At 37.6% G+C, this 16,671-nt stretch overlaps 1 protein-coding gene and 1 non-coding gene across 9 annotated transcripts in view; one reads left to right on the top strand and one right to left on the bottom strand.

Annotated features, from left to right (window-relative positions):
- Positions 1-2,952: 2,952 nt before the first annotated feature.
- On the bottom strand, positions 2,953-3,025 carry trnar-ucg. The gene has a single exon. It is a non-coding gene; the product is annotated as a tRNA-Arg (tRNA).
- Positions 3,026-3,364: 339 nt separating this feature from the next.
- polg (polymerase (DNA directed), gamma) overlaps positions 3,365-16,671 on the top strand; it is a 77,671-nt gene continuing 64,364 nt past the window's right edge. Inside the window, exons 1-5 of one of the 8 annotated variants that reach the window (XM_039773025.1) lie at positions 3,368-3,688; positions 3,785-3,839; positions 11,924-12,717; positions 13,642-13,837; positions 15,599-15,766. In XM_039773025.1, the coding sequence (XP_039628959.1) occupies positions 12,119-12,717; positions 13,642-13,837; positions 15,599-15,766 (963 nt within the window). In that variant the 5' untranslated portion in view covers positions 3,368-3,688; positions 3,785-3,839; positions 11,924-12,118. Of the gene's footprint in view, positions 3,857-11,920; positions 12,718-13,641; positions 13,838-15,598; positions 15,767-16,671 lie in introns of all 8 variants that reach the window. The other 7 variants (XM_039773027.1, XM_039773026.1, XM_039773022.1 and 4 more) reach the window with 7 other exon arrangements.

Genomic DNA, 16,671 nt, shown 5'->3' with positions numbered 1-16,671 from the left:
AGGAAGAGTTGGGTCCAAGTGGATGGACACTGGAAGTGATGTCAGAGATGTTCTAACCATCGATTACTTGGTCTGCAGAGGGAGGAAGAGAGAAAAGCATTAAGACACAGCACCAAACCATGGTACAGTGGTAGAATTATATTCACTAGAGCCCTTCAGCTGTCTCGTATGTGCATACACATGTGACAGGACCCTCCACTTAGCCCAGACCTGTTGGGTTGGGCAGTCTGAATTGTAAAGTCATGAGCCTGAGAAAGAGTTACCAGAGTAAACTCATGGGAGGTAGTACTTCAGCCCACTTTATCACCAAGGCTTGTCTTTCCTCCGCTGCATACCTGGCCTCCTAGTCCAATAATTGAGACCTGTGTACTCTGTCGGTCTGTAAAATGAAAGGCAGAGAAAAATGTCAGGAGTCATCAATACAGATGGTGACATAAGGGACTGTCATGGAATGTGGTGTCCATTTTAGAATCCCATACCACCATATTAGAGGCCCACTTCTTTGTAAGGTCTGTCAAGAGAGTTGTCCTCTCAGACAAATGGGCAAGAAACCAGCATTAGTATCCCACTAAACCTAGGAAGGCTCTGACCATCAACTTTGGCACATTGTGGTCGCACCATACCCCGGCCCACTAAGTAGCCTAAACATTTGGCCTAGGTCAGCCCAAAGACATATTTCTTTTGGTTGATCCAAAGACTGGTTCATTGCCAGGAGCTAAATGCGCACCTGTCATATGTGTTCTTTCATGGTACCAGAATAGATGATGATGTCATCCTGGTAGGAGGCACTATAAGTATTGTGGGGATGCTCTATCCACCAGTTGCTGGAAGGTCGCTTATGCCCCATGCAGTCTAAATCAGAGAACATGATACTGTCAATAATCGCTAAGGGTGTTAAACAGTGGTCTTCTCCTTTGTGGATTCCATTAAAGGAATTTTCCAGTACCCTTTTGTCTATTCTAGGTTGGTCAGATATTGAGCTTTACTGAGTCACTCAAGGAGCTCATCCACTCATGGCATCTGGCAAGCATCGAATTGGTACACTTGATTAAGTCGGTGGAAGTTGCCTGCAGACAATGAGGCTAGATCAGGGACTAAAACTTTTCTAAATTACACCAAGATCTAGCATTCTCCTGATCTCATGTTCCTGGTGGTCAGGATGTTCTCAGATGACAACTTCTGGCTCGATGAAGATGCACGTTCAGACCTTAATGTTTTATTAAATAGTAGACATGACACACTTAATTAAGATATCAGGAACTGGAGTTCTCTGCAAGATACCACTTTTCAATCTGAGGTACAGTATCACAAAATGTACCCGAAGATTGTATGAATTTTAATTCAAGCTATGTGAACAGCATTTTAAAATTGCTTTAAAAAGTTATTTCAAGATTTAAATCATTTTCTTAAACACAATTAAACAGATACAATGCATTTCAATCAATCTTAAGGTGGATGTGCAAGAGGAATATCAGATCAATTTGATATATGTATGAAAATGTATCTTGTGAGATTTTCAAATGCACAGAAAGTTATTTTGAGAAATCTGAAACTGTATTTTAGGTATCCTAAAATGCATATGAGATATTTCAAAATGTATTTTAGGCATCTTAAAATGTAAATGAGTTTATTTTGAATTCATTTTAATCGATTCTCGGATATCAAACAAATATATTCAACTTGTTCAATCTCTTCTCATAGCTCAGATCTCTTAGTCTTGGAATAAGCCTAATCACTCTTCTCCGGACGTTTTCTAGCACAATGTTTTTGTTGTAATATGGAGATTGAAACTGAACAAAGTACTCTGGATGAAAGCTCACTAGTATATATAACTTAAGTACAACCTCCCTTGACTTAAACTCCACACATCTTTCTATAGTGTATGACCTAACATCCTATTAGCTTTATTGATTCTTCTGTCTTGATGTAGACAGTGATGAGTCCAATATAACTCCTGAATCCATCTCATTACATCAGCTTTCAAGTTTTTGACCTCCCATTGTGTAGTCAAACCTGTCATTTTTATCTCAGACATATAATACTTACATACATTCAGTTTCGTCTGCCACAAATCCGGTCAAGCCGGTATGCTATCCAAGTCCGTCGGTATCATCTGAACATTTAACCAGCAAATTGTTTATTGTCCAGATCGCTTATATATATTAAAAACAGAAGCGCCCCCTTAGTAATCATTACCTAATTCTGAAAAAACTGCCATCACCTTTACTCTTTGCTTCTTGTATTTGTGACAATTTTCTTACCCACCAGCAATACGCTCCCAGAATTCACACTTTTTTCAGTTTGACAACTAATCGCATGCTTCTGATCATATTTGCTTCCTCGAAGAATTCTAACATTTTAGTGAATCATGACCTCCCTTCCCGTCTCATCCCATGCTGAGTATTTGCTAATACTGCTGCTCTAGACAAGTGCTGTTCGATCTTTATCTTAATAATTGCTTCCATTAATTTACATACCTGTGATGTATGTTAAGCATACTGGCCTATAGTTACTAGGATCTGTTCGATCACGCTTTTTGTACAATGGGATAATACTCCCATAACCCGTTATACCTTATTTTTTAAATCATCTGACAAACGGCGATGGTTATGTCCTGTATTTTATTCAAGTATTTTTATTTTGAATTTATTTCTCAACATGCAGCAAAGATGAACTCGTTTATATATATATATATATATATATATATATATATATATATATATATATATATATATATATATATATATATATATATATTTACAAGTACAATATACTGAGTTTACATTTAGACACTAGGCGGCGCAATTAGCATATAGTAATTCAAGATGTGTTACTTATCTTTCGTATGAACACACCGACTCTGTTATTTGATTCGCATTATAAGAACGTTATGCTGGCTGGATTTGTACAGAAGAAAATTAATTCTTTCATCCGAAAATGTGCATAAAAATGCGACCGCGGCAGGACTCGAACCTGCAATCTTCTGATCCGAAGTCAGACGCCTTATCCATTAGGCCACGCGGCCCTATGACAATACATGCCTTATAAACCTATTTCACTTTTGTATTTATTTTTTTTTGTACGCGGGGCTTTGAATTTTTTTTTTAACTATTAGAATTTTCTTTCCATCGACAATAACCGAAAAATAACAAGTGTCATGTGTTACATAGAAAGAAAATTAACTGTAAACACTGAGGCAAAAACATATATATATTTTCATATAACACGATGTGTTACAATTTTAGAAAATTTTCACGCTTAAAACCTCAATTCAGTAATTAATACAAAAGTCTGCAAAAGCCGTTTCTCCTGACCGCTATGCGTCGCTGTGGTTTTCAAAACACATCCGTCAACTCTATATTCCGGGAGTCACGTGTGCCGTGAACTCCTATACGTTTTAGGAGTTTGTACATAATGTGTTGAACAGCAAACTGAAAACAGAAAAGCAGACTGGAGTCAAATAGACGGTTTGTTAGTACGTTTCTAAAACACTCAAATGAGAAACTGTTGTTTAAAGATTTGGGAATCTGAGGCCGAAGTGTTTAATTGACAGCGTGAGACGAGATTGCCGTGGAGCTGATGACTTGTGGAGCAACATCTAGGCATCGTGATGGACTGAATAGCGAATCGCAACACGTCACTTGAACTACTTGGTGGAAGTGTTCAAGCTGCTTTCAGTTCTCATCAGGTTACTGTTTTATCTGAAGTTAGTCTCGGAGCGATTACAGAGATTTATGGTTACAAATCTTTAAAACCGAGGCATGTGTGTAATTGTTTTTTACAGACCGCTTTCAAAAAAGTTTTCGACCCGCTCTCCTCCACCCAGCAGCAGCAGACAGGTAACCGATGAGACGAGGTAACCAAAACTATGTACCTGAAACGGAAATTACTGAATGTTGTCACCAGTCTTCATAAAGTTGAACTCAAATGACAAGGCGAAAAGCACTAAAGGAACAAACTCAGAGTAGAATGGAGATTTTGCGATAGTAGTTCAAGGACCAAATATTGGTTGTCTTGGCATATTCGCACTACTCTGTAATGGAAGAGATTTGACGCAAATCCCCTTTTACGGCAAGCCAAATTAACATTCAGAAATATTTCAAAATGAATTTGAGATGCCTAAAAACGCAGATTAGCTTTTTAGATATCCGAGAATCGATTAAAATGAATTAAAAATAAACTCGTTTACATTTTAAGATGCCTAAAATACATTTTGAAATATCTCATATGCATTTTAGGATACCTAAAATACAGTTTCAGATTTCTCAAAATAACTTTCTGTGCATTTGAAAATCTCACAAGATACATTTTTATATATTTATCAAATTGATCTAATATTCCTCTTGCACATCCACCTTAAGATTGATTGAAATGCACTGTATCTGTTTAATTGTGTTTAAGAAAATGATTTTAATCTTGAAATAACTTTTTAAAGCAATTTTAAAATGCAGTTCACATAGCTTGAATTAAAATTCACACAATCTTCGGGTACATTTTGTGATACTGTACTTCAGATTGAAAAGTGGTATCTTGCAGAGAACTCCAGTTCCTGATATCTTAAGTGTGTCATGTCTACTGTATAATAAAACATTAAGGTCTGAATGTGCATCCAGTCCCACAGAGTAGTGTGATTAGTCAGTTTGGCTTTGGTGACACAATGGAAAGAAGGAGTGTGAGTGTGAGACATATGAGGAGGAGAAAAGGCATAGGAGGCACACTGAGCAAGTTGCCTTTCAAAGACGAGAAGTATAAAACCTGGCAGAAGGCAAGAAAGGAGCCCTGAAATTAATGGCAGAAACTGAGTAGCAAGCTTCACAAGAACACACTGAAGAGAGGGAGCACCAATCAAAAAAGGTTCAGACACCTGCAGATAGAGAGGAAGGGTGCCAAAGGTACACACAAAGCGAGAGAGAGCAAATATTTTAAAATTATTTTCTTAAATGTGTTTGGCAGGTAGCATCACTAGTTTTAGATACTTCAAGCTTGAGGTAATTTGAAGCTGTCTGAAATTCATTTTAAGATATTTTACTCCCATTTTGAGAGACTATTTTGGCATGCTGGAAATGTATTTTCAAAAATCTGTAGTATCTTCCTGTGCATTTAGAGCATTTCTACTTCGGGTACAGTGGCGTCCAAAGTTTCACAGCACACGGAGTTTTGCAGGGACAAATTCTATAACTCATTGTATTGCACTGCTTGAGGTTTCACAGGGGGAAAAACTATCTACACCCCACTCATTGATGTAATGTTATTGTATTGTAGAGCTCAAAGTTCACAGGGGAGCAAACCTACTTCACCCAACCCACTGTCTTCAATCGAATGTTTGGGTATCTCCATAAATGGAGTACTGCCAGTAATCTGGTTCTTCTTTATGCACTGATCTTGAGATGTATCTCAAATGCATTTCAAGATATTTAAAATTTACTTAAAAACATAAAAACAGAAGCTATTTTCAGCACCTTGCATTGCAGTTAGGATGTTGCATATTGTCATTTTGAGCTGTCTCAGAATTTATTTGCGGTCTCAAAAGTCGTGGGTGCACATGACATATCTTAAAATATATTTCAGAGGCCCAAGTGTGACAAGGATGTAATTTACGCTATCATGAAATGTATTTGATATATCTGAAAATAAATACAAGGTATCAACATTTATTTAAGGTATTTTTGAAATGCATTTTTAGATATCCCAGAGCTGTGTAAATTCAGTTGAATGTCCTGGTCAGTAAAATTCACACGTTTTGTAGGTCTCTTGTGTCTGTGAATGTCAGCTTTATTGTTTGGCATGAGTGATGTCTATCTTAGGATATTGTTTGCAAAAACTTTAAACACCGAGATGTCTCCTTTCTCATTTGGTAAGAACTGTTAATCAATGTTCTAAAACTAGTTTTCCTCTTATTTTAAAGGTGTTAAAACCATCATGAACAAACTCTTTTGAAATTATTGATATTCATTTTAAATAGTTCAGCCAAAATGCACTTTCATTACAATCCAAGTATCGATTCCTGTGTTTGCCGTGAATATTATCTGACATTTTGTGTTCAATTTGGACACTTCATTTTTGTAGGTGTTGTAGACTAAAAACTTAACAGTGTGAATTTATTGAGTGTTCGAAGCTACCTGCCTCTTTAACAAGGTCATCCTGGATCATTTACATCTAAAATATCACTATAGAGTTGAGATCGTGACATTTTAACTTTTTTTTTTTGCTTTTTTGATAATGTATGAGAAGACCTGATTAATGAACCAGATATTTGCCCAAGATTTGTCCCTAACAGTGTACCTAAAATGAAGATTTAAATTACCTTTAATATGTACTAGCTGTGCTACTTCCAAAGGCAGTTGGCCTACATTATAGTACTTTAAGTTAATACGATGTTTCAGAAGTACCATGTAACTACTTAAGTGCTTTTTTTATACACAATATTTGTATTTTTTTCTTTTTATCAGGGGCTAATATTAGTTGATTGGAGCTGCTTACTGTTGCATATAGTTGCCCATGAGTAAAACATTCCTGACGTAGATTAATTCTTGCTTTTCCTAGTGACTGACCTTGGCTCTTATTGGTAGCCACTGCAGAACACAATTTTACAGGAAACTATTCATTTGAATGGTTAATCAGTAGGAATGATAGGAATTCTAAATATTTCTGTTAGTATTCATATATGTTTACAATTTTCATTTGTTTGTGTCTACCACTCCAGCATTACTTTTCATATTGCTTGTCAGTTGTATGTTCAAGCTTGTGTTTCTTTCCATAGCCAGACAGTAAAGTTGTTTTACTGATTCATGATTTACTTTAACTTATTACAAACAGCAGTGACGTTTAAAGGCTGATCATATAGGCAACCCATATAATGAATTGAACATTTTTATTTTAAGATTGTTTAGTGATTGTAGTAGAAGAAGATAACTGGTGGTAGTATGTTTTGGAGGCTTTTTAAATGATCACTGGGGGATCTATTTCTCCTGTCCAGGACCCCTTCCCTTTCTCCACTTGTCCGTCCACCCTATTGGCCAGTGCCGCCATTCTGCTGTCAGTGTATATCTGCATAAACTGGCAAGGCCCATTTAAAAGCCAACACACAGACACACACAGGATTTTGTTTTTGCCAGTTTTACCCTTTTACAAGTTACTTAAGAAACAGAGCCGTGCAGCTTTGAGAGCGCAATCAGATGTGCTCAGGCTCAGATGTGAATTTTAACTGTTTAGCTTGTAGTGTCATGCATTTGGTACAACTGATGAAATGACGGGGGGGATGATAATCACTTTTAATACATTGCCCTACACAGTCATGATAAAGGAATGAAAGCTTTGCATTCTGTCTTTGATTGTAATGAGCCCATCTACACATGTTCATCTGCGCATCTGTCCACTTTGTAACTGGTGGATACCATTCAGGATTGCAAGTGAATTCACCTCACATGCATCCAGTTATACATACGGGTACAGTGGCAGAGACGAAACAGTTGTAGCAATTAAAAATAGAGGCCAGTTTCAAACGAAGTGGCTATTTGGCTTGTGTACATCACTGATGAAACTAGCTGCTCCAGTTGTTAATACTAACTAACATAAAATGTATTTAGGATTTCAGTGCTTGAAGTACCTCTCCCAATTAATATGATATGTACACGTCGTTGCTGAATAAGAATCTGCAAACACTAAATTGGTATTATTCGTTTGGTTTCTGAGAGCAGACTAATGTTTATGAGTGTAACCCCTAAAATGTGAAGAATGTAATAAAAGCACTTATGATGTCATAAATTAGAAAGGTATGTTTGTGAATGTAATGCAGTCTCTCAGTTGCGATTAACTGACCACAGGTAACTTTTGTAATTTTGGATTTGCACTCAGGCTAAGCAGTAACAAAGTGTGATCACTCATGTGACACACTTTGGAAAAAGCACCTCTAAGGCTCTTTTACAAGAGTTCCAAAATATTGGATTAATGTAAAAAAACTGGACTTATCCATTAAATGTTTCTCTTTAGTGAGTTTTGAATAAGCTAATAATGTAAATGTAAAGTTTGTATACAATAGCACATGTTGTAAACCTAACAGAATGATTCTCTGACAAACCAGATTTTGAAAGTATTTTGTTACAAAAACAGCTTTTAAGGGTTTGTTTAAATGAAAGTATCCTAATTTATTTTGAAATTCACCAATTCAACAGTACATATATAGTAATATTTGAATTTTTATTTTAAGTTTTATTTTAAACAGCATTTTTCAGTTGCTGGAGAAGAAATATTGGAACAAATTTAAAATGTGCACATGATCAGGTAAATCAGATGGTCTGTGATGATCTCATTCTTTATAATGCCTGTCCTGAAATTAAATGTGTGCTGCTTGGGCAAGCGTTTTTTGGTAGTATCTTAATAGCAGCATGACTAAGGCACGTTGAAGTCCAGAAAACTGTGATGAGAGACTGCCATTATCTGACCAAGATTTTTTGGAGTAAATCCTTTGTACACTCTTCATTTTATGTTCAATAATCACTACATGTGGTTTTGTTCATTTGTGTACTTGTTAGCATAATAGTTCAGAGGTACAGTATACTCTGTGCATATTGATATGTTAAAACAAGATATCCATCTGATTTTGACTGTTTGACTAATTTACTTTTGCCTTTAGTTGACTAAAACTGATTTACTTTTTCTTGACTGAAATTAATTTTTGTGTCGACTAAAACTAACAATAATTAAATACCATACCATATTTATTTACAACTGACCGAAGCGCTGTACAGTTACAACAAGCAGGACTAAAAGCAAAATATTAAAAACAAACATTAAGAGAGAATTAAAACAGAGATACTAAAAACAGGTCAGGGGACCAAATAAAATAGAGAAAATAGCAAAAGGCAAGTGGAAAATGAAACAGGTTAAGAATTAAAAGCCAATGTGAAGAAGTGCGTTTTTAGGCGAGATTTGAATGTGGCGACTGAGGCGGCTTGCCTAACCACTAAGGGTAGGGAGTTCCAGAGCCTGAGTGCACAGACGGAGAAAGCCCTTTCACCACGAGCTTTAAAACGTGCCTTGGGAACGGTTAGGAGCAACTGATCTGCGGATCTAAGAACACGAGGGGGATTGTGACAATGGAGCAAGACACTCAAATAGGCGGGGGCTAGACCGTTTAATGCCTTATAGGTTAGGAGGAGAATCTTATAATCGATTCTGACTACCCGGCAGCCAGTGTAGGGTTTTTAAAATCGGTGAAATGTGTTGGATTCTGCTACTTCCAGTTAGAAGCCTTGCAGCCGCATTTTGAGCCAGTTGGAGTCTAGAAAGAGTGGCTTTACTAAAACCAAAAAGGCAGGAATTAGAGTAGTCAAGCCGGGACGTAATGAATGCATGGATTACTGATTCCAGGAGGTGGTTAGACAGAAGAGGCTTGAGTTTGGCGATTCGCCTTAGATGGAAAAAGCAGGATTTTACTGTGCTGTTGACTTGAGCATCCATTTTCAGGAACGTATCCATTTTGATTCCAAGATTGGAGACAGACGAAGTTACTGGAATGGGAAGAGAAACGAGGCCAAGGGGTGGAGCCTGTTTGCAGTCGGGACTAAAAACAATGACCTCAGTTTTTGAATCGTTCAGGTGAAGGAAGTTTACAGTCAGCTAGTCCTTAATGTCAGATAGGCAGTCGAGGAGAGGTTTGGTGGAGTCAGTTGGCTTGTGGGAGAAATAAATTTGGCAGTCGTTAGCATATAGGTGATATGAAATTGCATGTTTTCTAAAAATTGCACTTAAATGCAGGATGTAGATTGAAAAAAGTAGTGGCCCTAAAATGGAACCCTGGGGGACCCCACATGGGAGTGGGACTGATTCAGATGAAAAATCGTCTAGCATGACTCTGAGAGTCCTGTTGCAGAAATAGGACCTTACAATGTGACTGAAACTAAAATGCAATTTAATCAAAGTCTAAAACCAAATCACAATGTATTGTTAAAATTAACACTGGTATGAATGTGATCCTACATGGGACTGATCTAACTTTGAGAAATACCATGCATTGGGGTGAAATTGTTTATGCTGTCTTAATTATGAAATTTCATTCACAGCCCAATGAGCTGAGGGTTAAAATGGAACATTAAAAACAATAAAAAGGTAAAAATAAACCAAAATCTAATTTAAGTTTATCTTAAAAATAAGCACATAGTTACAGTTGATGCACAATTCACATTAAACAACTTGCACAATTGCCTGCCAATCAAAGCAAGCCTAGCACATGGTCAGGCACCTGATACATGCCCCTTGTGCATGTAATCATCGAGCAGTTGGGAAAAGAGAAAAAAAAGGTGTACTGTAAATTCACTTGTATTTGAGTTGATCAAATACATAAAGAGGTTTCAAGAAACGAACAGCAGTGCCCTGTGAGACTGACAATCAAACCTCATAATCTTGCAGCAAGAAAATGGTGCATGTAGGTGGGGCGTCCTTTCAATATGAACACTTTTTGGGTGTGATGTTGACAAATGTAGTATACATTAATCAAATATTTAAAAACGAGCATTATTAATACATAGTCATAATTAATTAAGACAATAGACGTGATTTGATAATAGCCCAAATTGAGGTTATGCTCATATGGAGGACACTGGAGAGTAAATACGCCTCTCACCTGGCATGTTTGCTGTCATAAAACTGAAGCACTGTGTATCATGCATAGTAGTGCATTTTCTTTCCAGTTGTTCGGTAATAGGCTTTTTGCTCGTACAGCTGTGTTTGGTAAATGAACCAAATAATTATAGATAATGTGGCGATGCCCAGACAGAACTGTTGTCAACTCTCAGTGATCTTTTATCCCCAAGGAAAAGAAGTTTCCGCACAATGAAAGTAGCCCATGGGAAGTTTATTGATATGTTTAGTTTTCTTCAAAGTTGACAGTGTAGAAACACAACCAAAGTAACAGGAGATTTAAACAGTGTAGTTAAACACTCCCTGATTCTGAACAAAGCAAGGTGTGAACACGCCTTACGTGTAAGAACTTAATGCCAGTGTTCAATACACACTTTTTGCAAAGTGCAGTAACACATTTGAATTAAGGAGTCATTGCAGTAACCTATTCATAATGATCATGGAAACATTTCTACATAAAGTTACCTTAGATTCAAGTCTGATATGAGTCCAAGATATGGAAGTAGGCTGCAAAGACCATTGCTGATCCAGCACACCCAGGGCATTCCAAAAACCTGTCTTCAGCAAATGTCTTTGTGCAGTGAAAGCTGAAACAACACCTCGCCTAAACATTTTTTTCCCCCACATACAGTTATTCTGACAAATCGGGTCTGAGCTACTACTCAATATCTATGCATTCCTGCACACTACACTGCCTGGACATTTTAATCCTACTATTGCTTTATTTTTTTGTATTGCACATGTATTCTGCATTATATTTGATCAGTTTATGTTCATCTTGTGTTCTTTAATGTCCTTGAATGTTGCACCAGTACTATCAAGACAAATTCATAATACACATTAGTGTACCTGGCCAATAAAGTTAATTCTGATTCTAATAAAGAGATGCAATGTAAATATATAAGAATTAGGGAGAAATATAGTTTTGGCACATTGTAAAAACCTTATGGAAGAAAAAAATTAACTCAGAAATGTTAAAAAGTACTAAAACATTCATCACCCCAGTAATTTCTCTATATTCAGATATCTATTGATTACCTAATAATTAAGCAAATGTACGGGGTTAGTAAGGTCTCCTTTAAAGCTTTTAAAATAAAAACAAAACTGCTAGCTGGTTTATGGTATTAATAAAAACATGGTGTCGAGTAGAATATGAGGTGGAAATTACTGACTGGGCACGGGTGTAAAAGTGAGAATAGAGACCATAAAAGTGAAATTATTGTGGGTGATTTAATGTATGTTAAAGAAGAACTAATCTTTTTCCCCCTTTTTTATCTTTAAGCAGTTTTGGCTTGTCTCCTGCCTTCCATCCTGAATTTCTATGCAGTCTGGATGTTCAGTTGCCCCAGCGAGTCAACTCTTGATACAGATGAGTAATTATATATTGGAGTTACAGTGAATTTTAAGATGAGTAAACAGAAGAGGTATTAATGTAATTCACCTGAATTCAGTAAAGTGCACCAAAGAATTTTCTGCTTCAATGAGCAGCTTTTTGTTTAAACTCCAGCAACGTCTGTCCAGATGCCTCATTTGTAATCTGGGCAGTAGTGGGACATCTTGCAGGAGTGACGGGAGCATGGTTGTAAGGATGCGTCACAGTCCAACATGTTCTCAAAATTCCAAAACCCGGTTCAACCCTCTCAAAATTCAAATGCTCTCCCCGAATCTCCACAATCAAATCTTCAATGGGTGTAGAGTGAATGCAACAGAGGAGGATGTGGCTCACAGTATCCGTCACCTACAGAACCATGATCTGTGGGGTCGAGAGACAGCTTTGCTGCCAGATGTTGAACTTACACTGCCATCGTTTTATGGTGTAGACATTGATGAACATTTCAGCATTTTGGCCCAAAAACAGAGTTTTCCTTACCTGAAAGCTGCCAGCCTGTTGCTACAAGAGCTGCCACCTGAGATGCCGGAGGTATGGGCATGGGAAGTAGGCTGGACGCAGTACTGCTCTAGTGGAGAACAGAAGAAGGTGGATTTCCCTGATGAGCAAGCACTTGTATTTGATGTTGAGGTGTGCCTGGCAGAGGGTCAGTGCCCCACACTTGCTGTAGCTGTGTCCCCTACTGGATGGTGAGTGAGTGCAGACATCATTCCTTTGTCTTTTAATTTATGTACCTTTAAAATGAAGTTCTTGTTTTTCTCAATTCCAGTGCTGCTTGCTTAGAGAGCTTCATTTAGTCTCTGACCCAAATATGAATGTGCTTTTTACTAGAAATGTATGGACAAAGTCATGTTTATCTTTATGCCATTTTTTTTATGGTTATAGCATGTGATACTCCTTTCAAGGCTTGCACACTGCATATAGACCACAGGCAAATGCTAACTTATTAGACATAGTTGCTTACAGTATTATGTGAAGTTGACTGCAGAAGTGCATGAAATGCACTTAATAAAAAATGGATCATTTTCCATGTCATCATTAAAGCAATGTTTTTTTTAATCTAGACTTTCAAAATATCTGCTGTTTCTTACTTGGTATTAGAGTGTTAAAAATTTTAAAATTGTTTTACCTTCCCCTTATTTCTGCATCATTATATTTCAGACTTGAACAGTATTACCTTTAACAGCCTGTTCTTATTTTTGAAGAGTTAGTTTGTATTGTCATTAGTAAAATGGACAGCTTTCTGCTGCTTTAAAAACACCCCATTATAATTGAATTTAGGACAGATTTATCCACCCTGCTGCTCTGCTGTTGAACCTACAGTTGTACTAAAAACAGATTCTGAAATACTTTTTTGGTTAGGTCGGAAAGCATGCACTGGTACAGCATGTTGCTGCACCCACCACATGACAAAACAGCTTGGGGTCCTAGTTGGCAACCCCCCAGGCAGACCCCTATCTGGTGCAGCCAGGTGTTACTTTAGCATCCTCTTGGCCTTGTCCATCCACATGGTTGGATGATTTTCAGAGTTCAGAGTCATCCCTTATACCCCCAGTCTCCCTGTTGTATGTATTCTCCTGCATCATTTTCTTCTCCTGTTCTTTTATTTGCAGGTACTCCTGGTGCAGTAAGCGTCTGATTGAAGAACGTTACACATGGTCCAGTCAGTTAACGCTAACTGACCTCATTCCCATGGAAACAAGGTTAAATGCTATTCAACCACCTAGTGGTCAGTGGTGTGAACGACTGGTGGTTGGACACAATATCAGCTTTGACAGGGCCTACATCAAGGAACAGTATCTTCTAAAGGTGACTGAAAAAATATAATTGTCTTGGATGAACTTACCTTCCCTGATACAAAATGAATCATTTACCTGTACCCCACTACCAGCATTTTGGGTATCTGTCAAGATTTATCAGGCATACACACGTTTGCTTCCCTTGACACTATTTTCACCAGTCTTTGTGCTAATGGCCTGACTATTTAGAAATAGTTGCAACCAGGAACTATGCTTAAGTGAACGTGGTGATATTTTTACCTTAGTTAGGTGTGATGTCTGAATAAGGAGGGCGAATGCTTACTTTTTACCACAGTTTTTCCTTTAAACCCTTGTCACATTCTCAACTATTCTACACACACTGCCTTGCATGTTTGTTCTGGTGCACTAAAAATGTTACACTTTGCTGGATAGGATATATTTGCATATCTTCTTGCAGTCTGTATATTTACCTGAAATATCATATTTTCATAAGCATTTGAACTCCCCACATTATTAATTAGCCTTAGAATGTTTTCATTTATACTAGGTTTTCACACTAATTAGGAGTGATTTCCAAACCTCTATTCCAATTGGTATATTTGTTCCAGCTTCACTACAGAAGCTACTGTTTTTTCCCTCTGTGATCAGGTTTAGTTTTGCACAAAAAACCTCAATCTTGTTCTCATCAGGTCACAATACCTTTTCCCAAAACATAGCACATTTATTCTTATGCTATCTGGCACACTCCATAAGGTGATTCTTTAAAAAAAAAAAAAAAAAAAAAGAAAAGAAAGAGATTTCTTCCTTAGAAGTGTCATATCCAATAAGCAGATCTATTGATACAGTTAGCTAATGCAGTCCTTTCCCGGACCCTGACATTTGTAGATCTTTCAGTGTGATTGTTGGCCTCTGTGTCTTCCCCCACGTGGATGTTTGTTTAGGTGCTGAGTTCTGACAGACACCTTTTTAGAGTCTAAATGTAGGTGTTGTAATGAAACTAAGTTCTTGATTATTTAGATGACCGTGCTCTATCATGGTTTGCAGCACTTTAATTTGGCTTGCACTATTTTGGTTGTGACTAATGTTGAGGTGATTATATCATTGTTTGGGTAATTTCTGAAGGAAGGAAGGGTAACATGAAAGTTTAAGGAAACTTCCCTGAGGGTGATCTTACCAGTCTGTCTTTTCATGTCCTAATCTGTCCATGATTATTTCGCTCAGTTTATCTAAGCATTCTTTGGGTTGGTAGTACGGTACTGATATATATTGGTCATAGTATTCAGTACATTTTTGGAGTAATGAACATATAATGATATGCATTACATCCCCCTGCCATTTTTTCCTTAAGGGTATTTTTAGACTTGCTTAAAAGGATTTGTCTTACAATTAATATGGAAGATTAGTAATGTGCACAGAAAGTTTTTTAGGGTTATCTCAAGGGGTCTCATTTATAAAACTTAATGCGGAATCAAGCTCTAAAATATGCTTGTGCTAAATAAAAAAAATAGTTTATAAAACCTGGTGTATGCATGTTTCTATAGAATTTACCTCTGTAAATCTGTCACCTTGTAAATGTGCATATGTAAAAGCCCCTCAAGCCCTGCTTGGTTGCTGCTTTGAAGCAACCATATATTGAGCATGCTAATCAGCCTCAAACAAATGCAGTCACAATGCTGCAGAACTTGATTGGCTGCTAGAGCAGTCTTCCTCATGACATATTGAATCCCCACCCCTTTTTTAATGTGTACATATTCTTGCTGTTGAAAAGTCAGTATTCTATCTGAAATCATAACAAACATCTTTTTTTAAGGGGAGCAAGATGCGTTTCCTGGACACATTGAGTATGCATATGGTCATCTCAGGATTGACTGGGTTTCAGCGCTCCCTGTGGATGGCCAACAAGCATGGCAAGAGACGAGGTCTTCAAGAGGTCAAAGAACACATCCGGAAGACAGGGAGAAGGAAAGAGGGGCTTAAAGTAAGTGAGGAAAGTTTGCTTACATCTTCTTAGAGCAAAGTAAAATGAGCTAATTCTGTACTACTTGCCTCAAATGCATAAAACTAAATTTGACATAATAGACAGGGCTCGACATTAATGGTTGCCATTAACCACCAGTTTCAGAAATTCAATAACCACTTTTTGGCCGTGGTTGACAAGACTGTCAATCACAATAGTGATGTACAAGGGTTTTGCTCATTATGTGTTAGTAGCAGATCAATATATAACTTGCTAGTTACAAGTTGGTTTTTGCGATTAAAATTTAAGATGCCTTGTCCACTGCACTTCCGACTTTCCCATACAGTAGACCCCCCCGCGAAGTCACGGTTCAAAGTTCACGGCCTCAGTCATTTGAAGATTTTTCCTTAGAACCCATCTAATAATTGTTAGCGGAAACCGCAAATATCCTCCACAATTTTTATGGCTTTTATCGTGGCAATACTGCACTGTAGAGAGACCAGGAAGCAACTGTATTGGAAAACGCGGCTTGGGATGGTGAAAGTAGCCAATAGAATTTGAAACTGCAACTCCCAGCAGTCCCTGCAGTGGCTCTGATTGGTCTTCTGCTGAGGGTGCTGGGGCTATTGGAGTCAAAGGATGTCAGCGCGGCTTTTAAAAAAGGGGCCGGTGACCAAAATCAAAAAAAAAAGAATTTTTGTAATTTGTGTTACAAGTTCCTGTCTGTCTGCCTTCTGTTGGGTTACCTGTACTTACTCGTTTTGTCCTGGATCGTTTTGTGCGTCTCCTTGTGTACATGAGGACTGTAAGTGGATTCATGGCCATCCTGCAAAGAAAGGAGCGCTCCTGAACCCATCCACCTGTCTTCGCCATTTCAGGAACTACCGGTAGGACTATCTTTACATTCCCATTCAATGTGCGGACCT

Source organism: Polypterus senegalus, chromosome 12 (assembly GCF_016835505.1).
Source record: "Polypterus senegalus isolate Bchr_013 chromosome 12, ASM1683550v1, whole genome shotgun sequence".
NCBI classification, from domain to species: Eukaryota; Metazoa; Chordata; class Cladistia; order Polypteriformes; family Polypteridae; genus Polypterus; species Polypterus senegalus.
This window is presented reverse-complemented; position numbering and strand designations above follow the sequence as displayed.